The sequence below is a fragment of the Herpailurus yagouaroundi genome, unplaced genomic scaffold, assembly GCF_014898765.1.
Source record: "Herpailurus yagouaroundi ecotype Mexico unplaced genomic scaffold, PumYag 187, whole genome shotgun sequence".
Classification (NCBI taxonomy): Eukaryota; Metazoa; Chordata; class Mammalia; order Carnivora; family Felidae; genus Herpailurus; species Herpailurus yagouaroundi.
Window position 1 is genome coordinate 1,501,025 of NW_024412418.1, and position 20,039 is coordinate 1,521,063.

At 38.3% G+C, this 20,039-nt stretch overlaps 1 protein-coding gene across 5 annotated transcripts in view; it reads left to right on the forward strand.

The window, feature by feature from the left end:
* LOC121043357 (membrane-spanning 4-domains subfamily A member 4A-like) overlaps positions 1 to 20,039 on the forward strand; it is a 168,914-nt gene that overhangs the window by 136,728 nt on the left and 12,147 nt on the right. For 4 of the 5 annotated variants that reach the window (XM_040495019.1, XM_040495020.1, XM_040495021.1 and 1 more), the window contains one exon: positions 19,399 to 19,558. In XM_040495019.1, coding sequence (XP_040350953.1) covers positions 19,399 to 19,558 — 160 coding nt within the window. Of the gene's footprint in view, positions 1 to 8,432; positions 8,622 to 19,398; positions 19,559 to 20,039 lie in introns of those variants that run through there. The other variant, XM_040495023.1, reaches the window with a different exon arrangement.

The following is a 20,039-nucleotide window of genomic DNA, read 5'->3' on the forward strand; positions in this document are numbered from 1 at the left end:
ACATCAAAAAAAAAAAAATTGTAGGCCTTTAGAATTCATCTTTTGAAAAAAAAATAAGAAACAATGCTTTTGTTTCCTTTTAAAACATATACATTTGTTCGGTTTCAGTGGTTTGACTCTTCTGAAAGCCATTCTCTAAGAAGTTGAGATAAAAACCTAGTTTGCTGAATCGGCAAAATGATTGCAGGGCAGTAAATGAGCGCAGTTGAGTGAGCTGACAATGGTAAGGAAGACTGTGATATGCGTACGTTGCTTTGATGCGGGCAGGGGTTCGTTGGGCTATTGTCACTAAACAGACCCTGTCCTTATGCATCTCTAACAGTTATTTTATGTATTAGTAACATATTGGCACAGGTGTCTGGGATTATATGTTAAGCATGTTAAGAGTGATTTCTTAAGAAACGTACCTTTCTTTGCTGCATATCCACTCTTTGCAAAACCATTCTATCCATAATAATGGAGGAAGCCCACACAGAAAAATATGCTATGTTTGTGTTTTTAACTTGGAATTATACAAACACTGGGGGAAAAATCTTTTCTTGAGAGATAGCATGGCAATATCCTTCCTAGATTCAAAATAATGCAGAGCAGGGCTTAAATATATCACCTCAACTTTACATGACCCCCAGTTTCTAATATATTTGCTCTCACATTTTTTGTTTGCTCTACTATTTAATAGCAGATGTCTGAGGCTTTTCCTTTCTCTTTTGCTGAGGTTGAAATATAATTTCCTCTGATGATATATCTCAACTACCTCAACTGCCTCCTAACGCACCACCTGCATCCACCGCCTCGCCTCCATTTGACTCTGTTTTACCCACATAACATCCAATAGAAACGTCCCCATGTGATATCAGGCACCGCTAAGTGAAATCAGAAAAATAAATAAGATACACCTTCAAAGGTATAATAGACTGGGAAGAAAACAGATACAATATAATTTCCTTTTAGTTTAATTTAGTTGGCTTTAATGTTTATTTATTTGTGAGAGAGAGACAGAGTGCAAGCAGGGGAGAGGCAGAGGGAGAGGGAGACACAGAATCTGAAGCAGGCACCGGGCTCTGAGCTGTCAACACAGAGCCCTACACGGGGCTTGAACTCATGAACCCCGAAATCATGACCTAAGCCGACATCCGACTGAGGCACCCAGGTGCCCCGATACAATATCATTTTAAACTGATGGCTATTCTTGGTGGATTAAACACATCTAATTCTGTTCTCTCATGAAACCTAACAAAAATGATAGCAAGAGGTAGGAAGAAAGTTATAGATCTACAAATCCAAAAACTATGGGAGAAAATGGTGTCACATTTTCTTTTAGATGTTAGTAAGCAGATGGGTATGTAGCCAAAAACTTAGCAGCCCACAGAAAGTATAAATCTGACTGCTGGAGCTAGAAGCCTGGAAAAGGAGTGATCCCCATTGGTAGAAGTCAGTAAGACTCAAGAATTGGGAGTGCCCCCAGTTGGATGTGTCACTGGACATGATGCATTGATGGTTCTAAGAAGTTAGTGAATACAGTAAATGAAGTAAACTCACTAAGAAGAATGAATTAAGATCTTAGCAGGCCTAGAGGGTAACCAGTTCTAACTGGAACAACAGAATACAGGGCTCCAGAGGAACGTCTCCAGAAAAAAATGAAACTGATGAATTGTCCTTTGAGTCTGTAGACATTGAGAGTTTTGCATTCATGGTGGAATATTTGGGAATTAATTGCTTTTAGGTATATGAAAAACCAAGCGTATGAAATGTGAGGCAGTTATTAACTCCAGGGAAGAGAAATGGTTGAAAGAAGATACAATTATGTGTAGTAATTTAGCCACTAATGACTAAGACACTATATATTGATCCAACTAAAAATTATGATAAAACTCTTTTGGGAGATTGAGGGAAAAGAAAGTGTTATGGGGGGGGGGCTTCCAGAGTAACGGAAGGGGGGGTGTAGGGGTTAGTCCATTGTCTTTAATAGTGGGGAGTTAGTTATACAAGCCCAAAATTAAAAATAGTATTAAATACATTGAATTCTAATACATTAGAAATATGGAAGTACACACAAAAAGAGAACAACTAAAAATTTAAATACTTGCTTCTAGACAAAGGAAATTAGTTGAGACCAGGGTAAGGGGACGCTAATGACCTCCTTCAGGCTAAATCCAATGAACATTTTGTTGTTGTTTTGCTTCTCTGAATTCTTTAGTGTTACTGGAAATATTTCTTCCTGTGTTAACAGTGTTAAGCAATTTATGTATATTATCTAAGATAATATTCTTAAGAATCGTATGACATATTATCTACATTTTATAGATGAAAAACTGAAGTTCAGAGAGTTTATTAGCCCCAGCTCACCCAAGGACTGGGATTCAAACCTAGCTCTGTGTGATTCCAGACTCTACACTCATGATTCCTAGTACTCTGGCCCTTTCTCTTCCTTTAAGGATAATTTGATTCTCAAAATTGCCATGTGAATTTATTTCCATGATTATTTTTTTAATAACGCTAACCCGGCCACCTCCTACAGCATCCTCTTGGCCCATATGAGTTCCACGCATCCCAATGTAGTTTGCCCCACTCTTTAGCTCCCTCTGCCATAGGCAGCAATGTGTCAGTGTCCTGTCTTCAGACATCTTCCGGGCCAAGTTAGGCAAGAATCTTTAATCCATTGCAACTCAAAGGGTCATGTGCCAGTTAACACACGACCTTGCTTATGCTCTGCTCTGGTGGCAGCTTGAGGCTGACTTACGGTTTTCTGAACCTCAATAAGTAAAATTCCGCACTTGACTTCTGACAACCCCTTCCTCCAAAACTTTCAGAGTTCCCTCGCTGACCATGCACTTGTCTTTTTGTGAGGGCTAATGTGAGACATGCCAAAAACTTCTACACTCCTTTAAATTCCCTTCAAAAATCCTCCTTCTTGATGATGAATCTCTAGGATTTTCTGAAAAGGGTTGTTGGGTATGATGGTCATTAAGTAGTTTTGCTAACTTTTTTAAGTTCTGGAGAAATGGACCCAAAGCTGTCTTTAATTTGGAGGTACTTGTTATTTTCTGATTTTTGTTTCAAATAAATCCAGGGCCAATAGGAAAAATCACAATCTGCCTCCTATTGTTTTCATGTTGTCTTCGGTTTTGTCTTCCTTTCCCCGTCTGTGATATGTGGAATGTGTTAAGGTGTTGAAATTTACCATTGGTTAAGAATAATGAGACTACATGCAATGATGAATCTGTCTATGCTTTATCTCCCCTTGGGGAGGGAAAAAGGCATTTTTGTTTCTCTGGGGGATAGTTACATTATATTAGATGTGCATATTTTTTAAAAGAAGAGATAGATTAATGATGAATAAAGCTTTTGATAGTTGTAGGTCTATGAACTAGATGTTCAAGGAATGGAAAAGAGTGGACATGTGGCTATGACTTGACCAGCATTATTTTCTAATTTTTCTGAAAACATATCCAGATTTTCTCCTCTTAGAAATACCCCTCCATGGGGCTCCTGGGTGCTCAGTCAGTTAAGCATCCAACTTTGGTTAAGGTCATGACCTCGAGGTTCATGAGTTCAAGCCCCACATCACGCTGTATAGTGACACTGTGGAGCCTGCTTAGGATTCTCTCTCTCTCCCCCCTTCTCTCTGCCCCTCCCCCACTTGTGCTCGCTCTCTCTCTCTCTCTCTCTCTCTCTCTCTCTAAGTAAATAAATAAATAAAACTTAAAAAAAAAGAAAGAAAGAAAGAGAAGTTCCCCTCCATAATTGCAAATGGTGTATTAGGATACCTATACTCACTCCTTCTATTTCTTATGTTGGGATCATGCAGTTTTTGAGTTCCAGTTGTTGTATATGTTATATTTTACATGAAAAAGCACTTACGCTTCAATGTCTTATTGCTTTATATGTTCAATGCTATTTCATGTTTTTTTATTATTTCATGCTAGCTTTTTGCTGGATTATGTCCTTTAATAATTCAAAGCAACTCTGAGGTGGCCTTCTGTGTCCAGATGTTTCTTAGGTAATACGTTTTTTGTCCTTGCTTTTGAGTGTTAATATTTTGTAGGACTTCTTAGAGTTACTGTTCATTGTGTCCTTCCAGAAGGTAGTGAAGTTTCTGCACCTTCTAACCTTAATGATCCATGGAATCTGCCCGTTCCTATTTTACCCTTCAAAGTATCTCAAGAGACTAGTTTTCAGTTGAAACGCTTTTGGAAATACCAGAATAATCCATCTTGGAACCAAGTGGTCGTAGTCGAGGTGACCTCTGCCATCTGGTTGGGCTTCACCAGTGGCAGGAATTGAAGAACAGGAGGAGAGATAGGTGGAAGGATTTATAGAGCCAAGGGTGGCTCATCATCTCTGGGGACTTTTCATTAATGACTGGAAATAATAAGGAAACTTAGAGAAAGGAGCCTGATATTTGGGGTGCTTTTTATTCAAGGACATTTGCTGATTCTGGTGCATGTCCAGTGGTGTCTAACTCTGGTTTTACTTTTCATTTTATTGATTACTAATGAAATTAAACATGTTTTCATATATTTTGTAGCCATTTGGGTGTTCTCTTTGTGTGATATGCCTGGACAAGTCCCTTGAACAATTTTCTGCTGGGTTGTCTCTTTTCTAGCTGATACTTACATGGAGTTCTTTCTATGTTATGGTTGTATATCCTTTCTTGATTATGTATATTTAAAATGTCATCTAATATTCAGTGGATTGTCAATTTTTGCTTTATATTTTTAGAGGTTCTGCTTTTAAGTATATACACATTTAAAGTTGTTTTGACTATAATAATTTATATAGATTATACAATTTATACTATATAGATATAAATATTATATCTATATATTTATATACTATATATAACTTATAAGGTTAAATTTGTCTGATATTAATAAGCCTTTGGTTTAGGATTTGCCTGATACATCTGTTCTCATTCTTTTACTTTTCACTATGTTGTATTTATTAAGATTTACCTTTAAAATAGTAAGTAAGTTTTGGCTTTTTTATTTGGTTTGAAACCTTTGTCACTTATTACACATAATACATTTACTCATATATTTGGAATTAAATGTACAGTCTTACTATTGTCTTTCCTGGAAGAAAAGTAAAAGTTTTAATTCTTAACCAGAATTAGATAAATCAGATATACATGCTGTGATTTTTAGAGTTATAAGTAAACACATAGTCAAAGACTATAAAATTGTCAGACTAATGGAAGGGAGAAATACAATAATTAAAAAAATACTGAAAAAATACTCATATTGAAAATAATACAATAAAGAGGAGATAAGAGAATACAGAGCAGTTGCCAAAAAAATAAAAACCACTTTTTGTTTGTTCATGTGTTTAATCTATTTACTCTCTTTTATGGTACTGATTTCCTTAAATTCTCTGTGTCTATTCACACTTTAACTTTGTAATAGCTTTTTTCATGTCAGTGAATATACATTCTGCTCACCACAGCCTACATCTGATGACCATGAGGGAGGAGTAGGCCCTGAGCCTGGTCATGTGTGCAGGTAGATTGTGACTTAAGTGGGAGAGCACCCTGCTTCTCTAGACCAAGGTGCCCTCTGAGCCTCCTTCATCAGAATCCTAGCTCTAGAGGGTATAATTATAGTCAGGACTTTCATGTGCACGCCAATTCCATAAGACCCTCCTCCCTACTTTCTCTTCTTCCCCTGTTATTTTAGAGGTTTGAAGTTATTCCTGCCTCTGTTCTGCTTCTCCCATCCTGTGTATTTGCGTGGAGCAGAACTGTAATTTTGCTTGGGAAACAGTTCTCAACCTTGGGGCTAAAACACATTGCTGTGCAGTGCCTGGGTGAGGGAGGAAGGGACAACTGACCCAGATCTTTCCAACATTATTTTAAAAATCAGTGACCTAAACAACTGCCCCAAGCTCGGCCCCACCCCCTGTTATTTATAGTTTCTGACACTGAACTTGAACTCTGTGTTTGCTCTTATTTCTATGGAAGTTTTCTTCTGTGCTTACTTTGGGGTAGAGAGATTCTGTGCATGCTTCTCTGTCAAGTCATTTCTACTCCTCACTGTGTTTCCATAATTCTTCAAAATCACTTGCCAGCTACTGCTGTCTCTAACTTTTTTGGCATTTCATGCAATCTGGAGTGGGAGAGGAGACTGACCCTTGCCATCAGTCCGGCATCCCAGCCTCTTTTGAAGTCATGAAACTCTCTGTCGCCTCTGGCATCTGTGATGGCACATTTTCCTCGCTTTCCTAATACCTTCCTAGCTCCCTTTTTTCTATCCTCTGAGAACTTCTACTTCTGCTAATACTGGTTTTATCTTCCCTCAAAGGGTTTGGTCTTCTCTGTCTGCACCTATATATAACCCTGGGTGATTTCATCCTTCTGCCTGATACAGCTGCCTGCTCTCACTCCCTGGCTCCCTCCAGGTAGTCAACTCCTAACTGCCAACCCTCTTTGAAGGTCTTGACAAAGTTCAAACTATACACACTCAAAATTTTACTATTTGTACCTGTAATTTTGCCCCTGCCCTTGTCTGTTATCCTAGTGAATGGTCCTATCACTCATTCAGCTCCCTAAAACAGAATCTGAGTCTCGTTCTTTCCTGTCCTTATCTTTGTCCTACACATCCATCCTACCACCAAGTATGACCATTTCTACTCTCCAATCATCTTTCAAATGCATTTGCTTCTCTCCAACTTCATTAGCCCCAGTGGCGGTTCAAGTAACTATCATCTGTTCCATGTATAACTGTAGCTTTCATGAGTCTACCTCCGTGACTCAGTATTATTTCTTCCTATTGTTTCTCTACATGGTGCCCAGGACAATATTTCTGAAAAACTCTTTTTTTTTTTTTTTTCATTTGGAGAGTGATAACTCCAGCGGATTCCAAACAAGAGTCTTTTGAATTAGACAGGACTGTATTTCAATCATACCTGCACCAATTCTATGCATCTCTCTGATGTTCAATTTCAGCTTCCGTGAAAACCAAAGTCGACATACATCTTAAGCATATGGCATAATGCATAGTAAATATCTCATCAATTTTAAATATAGATTTAACTGCATTCGTTAACATGAAGACTTTATAAATTCTCATTACTAGAATAAATTCCAAAGTCCTGAAGGTGATGTAAAGCCCTGGGTTATCTGACTATCCTTACTGTCTGCTCCTGTTCTGCTCTTCAGCGATTATGAAGCTTTTTCAGTTTCTTGACTGCCCCATGATCTCTCTTGCCCTTTGGTTTTTCTTCATTTTACTGATGGTGTTGGAAGGCCCTTCATCCCCTAACTCTGCTTCCATTCTCCTGCTCATTCATCAGGAAGTCTCTTCTGCATGTCCAGAGTTGGGTTAATTAATCCAATTCTATTAGCTCTCCTAGACTATTCTATTCTACTTTGCAGGGAACTGGTTATCCTGGATTATGGTGGCGTATTTACTTGTTTGTATGCCTGGTAGTCTGTAAGCTACCCGGGGGCAGGACTGTGTCTATCAGTTTTCACCATTTAAAAAAATTTTTTAATGTTTATTTATTTTTAAGAGCAAGAGAGACAGAGCACGAATGGGAGACTGTCAGAGAGAGAGAGAGAGAGAGAGAGAGAGAGAGGGAGGGAGGGAGACACAGAATCCAAAGCAGGTTCCAGGCTCAGAGTTGTCTGTACAGAGCCTGATGCAGGGCTGGAACTCATCAACCGCATGATCATGACTTGAGCCGAAGTTGGACACTTAACCGACTGAGCCACCCAGGCACCCCTTTTTTTCACCATTTTATCTTCAGTACATAGCACAATGATGACTCAAAGTAATTTTTCTTTAAGAAAATGTTTAATGAATAAGAACTGAACACCACTAGCTTTCTCCTCCATATAAAATATTGAGTTCATATTGCAAATGAGGAGTCTTATGTTCAAAGAAATAATAAGGCCATGAATAAATGGTTGGAACCGGCTTTGTCTTAGTCAAATACCAGGCTCTTTCTATGATATCGGATGCCTCTTCGATTTAGAAATGTGTCTTATTAATTGCTGTGCAATGCACTTGTTGCCATCTTACAGACATTCATCCCTAATGTTGGATTTTCATGTAAATAATATATTTAAATTGTGTATAGAATGGTAACATGCAGTTTTCTAGGGAGATGAGAACAGGTGAAAATGTGTGAAATTGTGAAGAGGAGCTTTTGAAATGAGTTTTAAATGCCATTAAATTAGTTTGTGTATGTAAAGACCTTCGAGCAGTCTGACCCACAGTCAATCATCAAGCACTGATTTCCCCTGCTATAAGATAGTAATCATACACTGTAGACTATAGACACAGTTTCACGCATGCTATTATTTTCCTATAAAAGACCGTATGAAGCAGTCACTGCTTGTTCAGGAAATTTCACAAAAGACATCCACACCCATTTTAGGGACACTGAATCAGTTAGTGCTTCCGACAAAAAAAAAAAAAAAAAAAAAAAGGAACCAGCTGTGCATCTCAGAAATACTCAGCACTGCCTTTGGGCTTCAGAAAACCTGCAGGAGAGGAACGCAGATTTGACCCGACTGAGGTGTGTAGCGGGTGCAAGCGTTGTGTGTGGACTGAAGGCACTTGCCCAGAGTCTCCGGCACTCATAAGATATTGCGGTAGATATTGCGATCTTGAAGAAAGGTAGGCACCTGCCTTCCTGGGCTCTGGGGCTGATGGTTTTCTCATCGGCTGGTTCTAGGATCCCTGGGAGCCGAATGAGAGAGGATCAGGTCACTTCTCACAGCACGAGCTGGTATCCTGGGTTGGGGTGCATGTAGTGCGCCTTCAAATGTGTGTTTGGGGGGCAGGGCTGAGGAGCATTTTTTTTGCTGCAGAGGGTGGGGGTAAGGACAGGCTCCAAAAGGCTGATGCTAGATGAGGTGGTTTCAGTTACTTTTGACCTCTCCATCCCTGTGCTCTTAGGAAGCTGAAAGCAGTGGTTCATGCCTTTCACTAGATATTTCATGTCCTCTTGACAAGGCCCCTTCTTCCTGGCCTTTATTCTCTGTCTCTGATGTCATTTTTATAATTCAGCTTCGGAAAAGCTCTGCCTCATGCAGAATTTGGTGGAGATGCTGTCAGGCAAAGGTGGGTGGCTAGTTTCACTCCAGCCCTGGGGTAGGCTGTGGCCTGACCTAGTTCCCCAACCCTGTTGGGCACCGTTCGTGAGACACCAAGCCATAAACCGAGGAAGTCCACTAAGGAAAGAGTATTTGTGGATTCTTGACATCCCTGAGCTCAGAAAGAAGCTGGAGGCAATTACGCCCCATGCACTTTCCTCAGGTGAGGTCAGTGAAACCCAGAGAAGGGAAATGATTTATCCAGAGTCACACTAGTTAGTAAAAGATTCAGGACTGGAACCCAGATGTCTTGATTCCTAGTCCAGACTTTTTCCTTACCCAGGTTCCTGTTTCTACTACCCCATTATCATCCCCAACCAACTGTCCAAGTTCAGGGCTCCTTTTGGACCTCTCTTCTATTTTATACGTGTGACAAAGAAGGAGAGGTGGCCCCTTCAGACCTCCGTTGTCATGTTCCCTCCTTGGCAGTTATGACCCAGGAGAAAAATGGTGATAAATGTTAGGAAACAAGAGACGGGTGTTCGTGCTCACCCACAAGGAGATTTGGTATCAGTAGAAGAGTGGGGAGTTTTTTAGGTTTCTCCACACCTATAACAAGAACAACAACAGAAAGATGCTGTAGTTGTCAATAGCCCAATGTGTGTCACAAATGATGTGGTGAGACTGTGGTTTGGAATCTTCCCCAATCCGGAGGAAAAGACTACCTACCTGAAATCTCTCTGTTGTTTGGGCTTCCTTCATATTTGAATATAGGGAAATTGAATCCCCTGGGGTAAACACACTTTGTCCTTAGGGCATTTTCCTTCCCCAAGTAATTAGCACATGGATTTTTGTGGTAAGAAGATAGTAGGCAGTTATACTAAATTTATAGGCAGAGTTCTTTAGAAAGACCAGAGCATCAGCCCCGAGTAACCAGGATGTATGTTACTACAGAAAGACCGTTAGAGTCATTTGAAAGCATTATTTTAATATAGTGTCTGCTCAGGGAAGCTCACAGTCTTATGAGATATAGAGGAAGAAGCACCACGGATGTTAGACAAGACACGATCTACATTTCCTAAATCCTCAGTCTGAAGGTATGTCTGAGAGATCAATGCAGACATTTATTTGCATTAAAAAGAAGTACACCAAAGTACCCATTCAGCTGGACTAAGAAGAATTATCAGTAGTTACCTTTACAATACTTTTGGCCTCTCTGATGTAAGGATGAAATAACTGACATGTTTTCTTTTTTCCAGCTTTATTAAAAAATAATTGATATACATCACTATAAGTTTAAGGAGGACAGCATGATGGTTCGATTTATATATTGTGAAGTGATTACCAAAATAGGTTCACCTCACATCCGTCTTCTCATATAGATACAATAAAAAGAAAAAGGAAAAAGACAATTTCTCCTTGTGATGAGGATTCTTAGAATTTACTCTCTTAACACCTTTCCTCTACTCACGTAGCCATGTTAGCCGGAAGTTTGCATCTTTTTACCACCTTCCTCCATTTCTCCCCTCCCTCACACTTTGTCTCTGGTAACCACAATTCTGATCTCTTTCTGTGAGTTTGGGGTTTTTTGTTTTGTTTTGTTTTGTTTTTTTAAATAAGATTCCACACGTAAGTGAGATCATACAGAATTTGTCTCTGACATATTTCGCTTAGCATAATGTCTTCAAGGTCTATCTATTTTGTTGCAAATGGTAGGATTTCCTTTTTTTTTTTTTTTTTAAGGCTGAGTAATCCAGTGTGTGTGTGTGTGTGTGTGTGTGTGTGTGTGTGTGTGTGTGATGCTGCCATGAACATGAAGGTAGAGATACCTTTTCAAATTAATGTTTTTGTTTCCTTTGGATATTTTCCCAGAAGAGGAAAAGTGGAATTGCTGGATGATATGGTCATTCTATTTTTTAGTATTTTGAGGATCCTCCATACTGTTTTCCATAGTGGCTGCACCAATTTACATTCCACCAGCAGTGCACAAGGGTTTCTTTTTCTCCACATCCACACCAGCTTTGTTCTCATGTCTTTTCGATGATGGCCATCTAACAAGTGTGAGGTGATATCTCATTGGGATTTCAATTTACATTTCCCTAATGACTAGTGATGTTGAGCATCTTTGCATGTACCTATTGGCCTTTTGTGTCCTTTCTTTGGAGAAACGCCTTTGAAGATCCTTTGCCCATTTTTTAACGGGGTTATTTTTTTTTTCAATCGAATTATATGAGTTCTTTACGTATTTTGGACATTAACCCTGTATCAGATATATTGGTTTGCAAATATTTTTCCCCGTTCTATAGGTTGTCCTTTCACATTGTTGATGATTTCTTTCTTTCTTTTTTTTTTTTTTTTTTGAGACAGAGAGAGACAGAGCATGAACGGGGGAGGGTCAGAGAGAGAGGGAGACACAGAATCCGAAGCAGGCTCCAGGCTCTGAGCTGTCAGCACAGAGCCCAACGCGGGGCTCAAACTCACAGACCGTGAGATCATGACCTGAGCCTAAGTCGACGCTCAACCGACTGAGCCACCCAGGCGCCCCGATTTCTTTTGATAGAAGCTTTTGGTTTAGTATAGTCCCACTTGTTCATTGTTGTGCTGCTTGTGCCCTAGATGTCATATCAAAAAGTTCATTATCAAGACCCATGTCAAAGAGCTTTATTCCTGTGTTTCCTTTTCGAAGTTTTATGGGTTGAGGTCTTACATTGAGGTCTTTATCTATTTTGAGTTAATTTTTGTGAGTGGTGTAACATATAGGTCCAGTGTAATTCTTTAACATGTAAACATCCACTATCCCAGCACCGTTTGTTGAAGAGACTGTCTTTTCTCCATTGAGTATTCTTGGCTCCCCTGTCCAATAGTAGTTGACCATATAAGCTTGAGTTTATTTCTGGGCTCTCAATTCTGTTCTGTTGGACTGTTTGTCTGTTTTTCTGACAGATTACTATAGCTTTATAGTATAGCTTGAAATCGGAAGTGTGAAATCAGAAGTGTGATCCCTTCTGTTTTGTTCTTTGTTTCAGTTTTCCTTTGGCTAGTTGGAATTTTCTGTGATTCCATATAAATTTTAGGAGTTTTCCACTTCTGTAAAAAAAAAAATGCCATTAGCCTCGTGATAGGGAATGCACTATGGCTTTTGGTAGTGTTGTCATTTTAACAGTATTAATTTTTCCAACCCATGAACATGGAATACTATTCCACTTATATGTGTCTTTAATTTCCTTCATCAATGTCTTGCAGTTTTCAGCATAAGGATCTTTAATCTTCTTAGTTAAATTTATTCATAAGTATTTTGTTGTTTTTGATGCTATTGTCTTTTTTGTCACATTTTTATTTTAAGTCTAGTTAGTTAGATGCTATTGTAAATGTGATCAATTTTTTCATTTCTTCTTCATAAATTCCATGGTTGGTTTATAGAAACAATACTGATTTCTGTATATATTAGTTTTGTATCCTGCAACTATATAAATTCATTGATTATATCTAATGATTTTTTGGTTGAATCTTTAAGATTTCCTATATATAAAATCATGTCATCTGCAAATAGGGGCAATTTGACTCCTTCCTTTCCAATTCTGGTATCTTGTATTTCTGTTTCTTTCCTGATTGCTCCAGCTAGAACCTCTAGTACCATGTTGAATAAAAGTGGTGAAAATGGGCAACTTTGTCTTGTCCCTGATCTTAAAAGAAAAGCCTTCAACCTTTCATCTTTGAATATGTTGTTAGCTATAGACTTGTTACATATGGCCTTTATTAGGTTGAGATATGTTCCTTCTATGCCTATTATGTTAACAGTTTTTATCGTGAACAGATGTTGAATTTTGTCAAATGTTGTTTCTGTATCTTATTGAGATGAACGTGATTCTTTTCCTTCATTCTGTTACTATGATGTATCACTGATTGATTTGCATCTGTTGAACCATCCTTGCATCTCAAGAATAAATTCCACTCGATCATGGTGAATAATGCTTTTCAGTGCTTTCAATGCTGAATTCGGTTTCCTGGTATTTTAATGAGAAATTATGGATCATTCAGGGATATTGGTCCCTGGTTTCTTCACTGGTAGTGTCTTTTTCTGGTTTGGGGATCAGACTAATGCTGGCCTCATAAAATGAAGTTGGGAGGTTTCCCCCTTTTTGATTTTTTGACAGAGTTTGAGGAGAATTGGTGTTAATTGAATTTTTGGTAAAATTTACCAGAGAAGCCATTTGGCGCTGGGCTTTTCTTTGTTGGAGATTTTTTTTATTAGTGATTGTATTTCCTTACTAGTAGCTGGTCTATTCAGATTTTCTATTTCTTCCTGATTCAGTCTTGGTAAGTTGTAGGTTTCCAAGAATTTTGTCATGTCTTCTAGGTTGTTCAGTTTGTCGGTGTAGAAACCTCTTATGATCCTTTGAATTTCTGCAGTATCAGTTGTAATGTCTCCTTTTTCATTCATAATTTTGTTGATTTGGGTTTTTCTCTTTTTTTCCTTGGTTAGTCTAGCTAAGGGTTTGTCAATTTTGTTTATGTTTTCAAAGAACCAATTCTTAATTTGGTTAATCTCTTCTATTGTTTTTTAATTCTATATGTCACTTATTTCTGCGTGTGCACACACTGGGCAATTTTAATGCTCCACTAATTTATAACTCTAACTTAGCCTTTCCTTCTTGTTTGCACAGAGCCTCAAAATAAGTCTTAGTTGAGGAATTAGGGAATCCTCAGGTCTTTTCTGGGCACACATACAACATACGTATGTGCATGGCCTTCTAGATTCCCAGGGATTTATTAGGAATTTTTCAAAGATCCCTGCAAAAATATCATTCCTGTTTATTTCCTTTAGTTATTTTTTTAACCAGATTTTTCTTTATTCCAACTGTATCACTGCCTCAAGAAGCTGTGAATTAAACTATTTCTGATGATTGCTTTTAACAAACACCTTGAGGCTAGGGCTTCTGTCACTGAATGAGCCTTGAGTCACTCAAGTAAAGATAAGATCTTTAAGTGGAGCTTTTCCTGATGTCTTCCAAACAGGTCAAACAGTGACAGTTCTCTGGAGATGGGGCTTTTTAAGGATTTCCAATTTTGTTCTAGCTCATCCACAGGATCTTAAGTGACTGGTTTCTATAGCTGCCATGGTTCTAAGACGTTTAATTTTCAGGGCAACACAGTTGTGAGAGGATAATGGGAAAAGGAAAAGTTAAAACATGACAAAGCTAAACAAAACAAAACAATAGAATCAATGAAACCAAGAGTTGGTTTTGTGAAAAGATCAACAAAATTGACAAACTTTTAGCTACAGTAACTAAAACAAAAAGATGAGGCAAATAACTAAAGTTATAAATGACAGAGGACATTACTACCAATTTTATAGAAATAATAAAAGGATTGTAAGAGAGTACAATGAATAATTGGTTCCCCAAAACTTGGATAGCCTAAATGAAATGGATAAATTCCTGGAAACACACAGTCTATCTAGACTTACTCATAAAGAAACAGAAAATCTGAAGAGATCTATTACTAGAAAGAAGATTGAATGAATCATTGAAAACCTCTCAACAAAGAAAAGCCCAGGACCAGATAGCTTCACTGGTAAAATCTGCTAAACATTTAAAGAACAATTAACACCGATCCTTATCAAACTTTTTCAAAACATTCAATAGGAGGGAACACCCTGTAAGTCAATCCACAAGGTCAGCAATACCCTGATACCAAAGCCAGATAAAGACATGACAAGAAAACTGCAGAGCACTATCCCTTATAATTATTGACACAGATATCCTCAACAAAGAACTAACCAAATTCAACAGCATATTAAAAGGATTATATACCATGACCAGGTCAGACTTATACCTAGTATGTAAGGATAGTCCAACATATAAGAATGGATCAATTAATATGCCACATTAACAAAATGATATAAATAATCACATGTGATCATCTCAATTGATGCAGAAAAAGCATTTGACAAAGTTCAACATCCTTTCATGATAAAAAAAAATGCAGAAAGCTAGAAATAGAAGGAAACTACCTCAACATAATAAAAGCCAGATATAAAAAATCCACAGCCAAAATGATACTCAATGGTAAAAGAATGAAACCTTTTCCTCTAAGATCAGGAACAAGGCAAGGATGCCTGCTTTTGCCACTTTTATTCAGCATAGAAATTGAAGTCCCGATCAGAGCAATTCGGCAAGATAAAGAAATAAAAGGCATCCAAATTGGAAAGGAAGAAGTGAAATGATCTCTCTTCACAGATGACATGTTTTTATATGTAGAAAACCCTAACAATCACACACACACACACACACACACACACACACACACACGCAACTGTTAGAACTAATAAATTCAGGAAGGTTGCAGGACACAGAATCAACACACAAAAATCAACTGCATTTCTATACACTAACCATGGACAATATGAAAAGGAAGTTAGGAAAATAATTCAGTTTATGAAAGCATTGAAATAATAAAAGATTTAAGCTTAAACTTAACCAAGGAGATGAGACATGCAACACTGAAAACTATCAAATATTGCTAAAGGAAATTGAAGGTAACACAAGTAAATGGAAAGATATTCCATGTTCATGGACTGGAAGACTTAGTACTGCTAAGATGTAAGTATTGAATAGAACCAATGCAATACTCAGATAAAGAAAGTGTGGTTTACACATACAATGGAATATTATTCAGCCTTAAAAAGAAAACAAATTTTGACGCATGGCTGCAACATAGGTGAGACCAAGACATCTTGTTAGGTGAAACAAGCCAGTAACAAAAGAACAACGTTGCATGATTCCACTTAAATGAGATTTTTACAATAATTCAGTTCCTAGACACAGAAAATAGAGTAATCTTTACCAGGGGCTGGGGATAGGTGGACACAAGGAGTTACTTTAGTAGGTACAGAGTTTCAGCTCCAAGTAGAAAAAGTTCTGGCAATGGATGGTGATAATTCTTGCACAATCCTGTGAGTGCACTTAAAGCTACTATACACTTAAAACTGGTTTAAATGGCAAATTTTATCCTGTGAATATTTTACCACAAAGGAAAAATGACAGAGTTCAATATGCTAACCAAAATTTCAACCATTCTTCTTGGATAAATGCTTTTTAGATTGTCGCAAGATCTTGTTCAATGTCTAGAGTTCTGAAAAAGTTGATTTTCAACATTTTTCCGGAGGGATCTCAGTGCTTTTAGAGAAGAGTAGGTTTTCAGATGTCCTCAATGGGAAATTCTGGAGGCAATTGTCCCTCTACCATATTTTTGCTTTCTGTTGGTCTTGTTTATATTTGTTTATTTTATCTCCCTTCTTGCCTTTTTAGCTGATTAGAACACATTTATCTTTTATCATTCACTTTTCTCATAATATTTTCCATTCTTTATTGAAAAAATTACACAACCCACTTCTTATCTTTATTGGTAACTCTTGATTTTTTCATCCTTACTTGAAATCTAAAGTTACTATCTTCATCCATCACCCAAATAAAACAAGGATGTTAGAAGACCAATTGTCATCATGCCAGTCCCAAGTTTTGATTTTTTGGGGGGTCCAGTATTTTATATTTTGTCCTTTGTTTAACCTAATGAGTTAGATATTGTAGTTCTTATTTTTGTACAAACAATATGTATCCATGCATGTTTACCAGTTTCTTTGTTAACCATTCCTTCTCGTATCATGCAACATCCTTGTAATTCTGTACCTTTGATCTTTCACATCTCTTCTGTTATGGCCATTTCCTTGTCTCTGTGGCTCCTGGGTCATTTTTCCAGATTTATCTTCTAGTTCACTTATTCTCTTTTCAGTGGTCCATTGCTGTGTAACACATTTACCAAGTTGGTTTTGTTGTGTTTTGTTTTTTTTAACATCAACATTGTTTTCTTCCCATTTGAATTTGTCACATCACTTTTGCACTTTATCTGTGCTTTCTCATTTTTGTGACTCTGTTCTTATTTGACTATTTCATCCATAGTTATTACATCTTCTGTATCCGACTATCATAATATCTGAGGCACTTGGTGTTTCTCCTCACCAAAATCTCTTGGTCTTTGTGCACTTGGCGGGTCTTTGATTCTGATGATACACTCAGATGAATCTAATCTGTAGGATTTCTTGGAGATTTCCATCAAGAATACTTGCTTCCTTCTTTGAGGACTCCTGTGTAAGAATTATTCAGACACCGATGGCTGTCTACAAAAGTGGCCTTTTGATGTGTTTTCTCTGGTGTTCCCAACTTTGACTTCTTAGAACTATGCTTGCCCAGGGAAGCTGCAGCTGTCCGCAGGTGGCATTCATTCTCAGGATGCTAAACAAGAGCGTGTGTTTTATACCTCAGCGGGCTTCTTGTCTTTGAGAAGCGTACTCTGAAATCCGAGGCGTGGTGTCTTCCTGCTTTGATATTCTTTCTGCATTTGCCCCAAACTCATCCTCGTGCAACCTTCACTGTTTTTGACAATTACTTCGTCTGAGTTATGATCATTTTAGTTGTGTCCCAGTTTCAAAATGGAGTTCTGATTTTCTTTCTCTGTAGTACTTTTGGAAATCTTCTAGAACAGAAGAAGAAACAATGACTTTTGGGTTATATCCTCTGTTTTATTCTCCTTCATGTTACGTATTCCTTATGAGTTAATTAATTATTTGTTTCTGTCATCTTATTTGCAAGGTTTTTACTTTGCTTACTATTTTCTGATTTACTCTTTTGTACTGTTCATTGTACTGCTTTCCAGACTTTGAACATATGTCACTAAAACTAACTTAATGTTTTAAGTGATTAATCTTTATTTTCATTTGGACTTTTTTTCCCCTCTCTGTTTCTGAAATGAACTCATTTGTTTTTCTTATTTCCACCAGGTTTTTTGCTAGATCACTAATAATGTATTTCCTTTGGCCTAGCATGTGTAAATAAGGTTAATAATGCTTTCCAGAGAAAATGTTCACTCTTTGACTTTGTGCTACAAATGAAAGAGCACACATGTCCAAACTTGAGACTTTTATGGAGCTTCAGGGAAGCATAAATGGTATCAAAATTGATGGTGGCTTTGCAAAGACGTAAGTTTCACTTCCCTCAAAATTTATGGATGTGAGCCATGCGACATCTGAATACGGATGCAAATGAATAAAGTGTTCAGGTGGTTTAAATGTTTTGCCACATAATCTGACTGGGATTACTATATTGAGGAGAGGAAGCAGCATAAGAGTGTTATGTTTGTGCTCTGAGTCTCAGAAAAATAATTTTATGTGCCCTTGCTATGCATTAGCAAATCAGGATTTAAAACATTTTAATGGGGGCAAGAGATTTAAATTCTCAGTGCCAAGGCTGTGATTTGGGATTGTAAATTCTCTCTGCAAAGTCCAGAGTTTATAAAGTAGGATCCAAGATTAAATAAATCATATTTAGTAAAGATGAACCTGGAGAAAGTTTCCAGCTCAGAGAACGTAACTGTGCTCTGAGTCAAAAAGGGAGATTTTACAATACACAGGAACACAGTTTATTCCTATCATAAAATTTACCTTTCAAAGGAGAAATGGCTGACATCAAGGGGATATACAATAACAGACACAGAGATAATAAGTGCGGACTTCATGTATTTGAGGGGCCCGCGTATTCACTTCAGTTCTCTCTGGATTTCCCTCTCTTCAGTGCTTTCTGGTATCTTGATGACACATGGCATTTCTCTCTCTCTTTTCTCTCTCTCTCTCTCTTTCTCTCTCTCTCTCTCTCTTTCTCTGTTTCTGTCCCTAAGGTGCTTCTTGTTCCTCTTTCCTGGCTGGCTCTTGCAAGAGCTACATTTTGCAAGGACACCTGGGTGACATAGTTGGTTAAGCATCCGATTTTGGGCTCAGGTCATGATCTTGTGGTTCATGAGTTCAAGCCCTGCGCTGGGCTCTGTGCTGGCAGCTCAGAGCCTGGAGCCTGCTTCAGATTCTGTGTCTCCCTCTCCCTATACCTCTGCCCCCTTTGCAGTGTGTCTCTGCCTCTGTCTCTCTCTCTCTCAAAGATAAATAAGCATTGGGGCACCTGTGTGGCTCAGTCGGTTAAGCATCCCACTTCAGCTCAGGTCATGATCTAACAGATCGTGAGTTTGAGCCTCACTTTGGGCTCTCCCCGTCAGCGCAGGGCCCGCTTCGGATCCTCTGTCCTCCTCTCTTTCTGCCCTTCCCCCACTTGCGTTTTCTCTCTCTCTCTCTCAAAAATAAATGTAAAAAACATTAAAAAAAAAGTCCTTTGTAAAATAAATAAATAAGCATTAAAAAAAAAGAACAACATTTTGTAAAGATGTTCTAATAGCTGTATAATGCAGGAAGGGAATGTAGACCCCAGGTTATCCTGTCATTTCCAGGACCTCACCCTAAATTACATTTCTTACCGCAGCCCCTTTTCTGCCGCCATGGCAACCATGCAAGGAATGGAAGGGACCATATCAGAGGCTGGTCCTGGTGGGTACCAGCTGGAGCAGCCCTCTGTTATCCAGTCACATCTGTGGAAAAGGATGCCAGAGAAGTTTTTGAAGGGGGAGCCCAAAGTCCTTGGGGTAAGTCAGTTACAGATCTGGGAGAGGCCAGTCGGGTTGTAAACTCATAGCCGATGAGTTTTAATGCCAAATACTCTGTCCCATTAGCCTCACAATACATCAGCCAGCCCTAGGGGCCTGGGTATATGATGTTCAGGCCCTATCACTCAAAAATGATATGATATTCTGTTATATTTTCTAATTTAGTTGTATTGAGAGTATAGTGGCTTGGGATGGATTCTAGGGTGGTGCATCATCTGTGATAACTTTAGCTTCAGCGGAGAGAGGCAGCAAAAAAAAAAAAAAAAAAGAAAAAAAAAAAAGGCCACATGTCCGCCAGCTGGTGTCCACCCAGCACGTCTTCCTGATAGCTGATTGCCCCGCATTGTTACTATCTCTGGGGAATTTTCTTAACCTGCTCCTCAGAGGATGAAAATTCTTCAGCTCCCTCTGCATTTCTGTCTGGAGTCTGGGGGCGGGGCGTTGTGCCTAAAAGAAATGG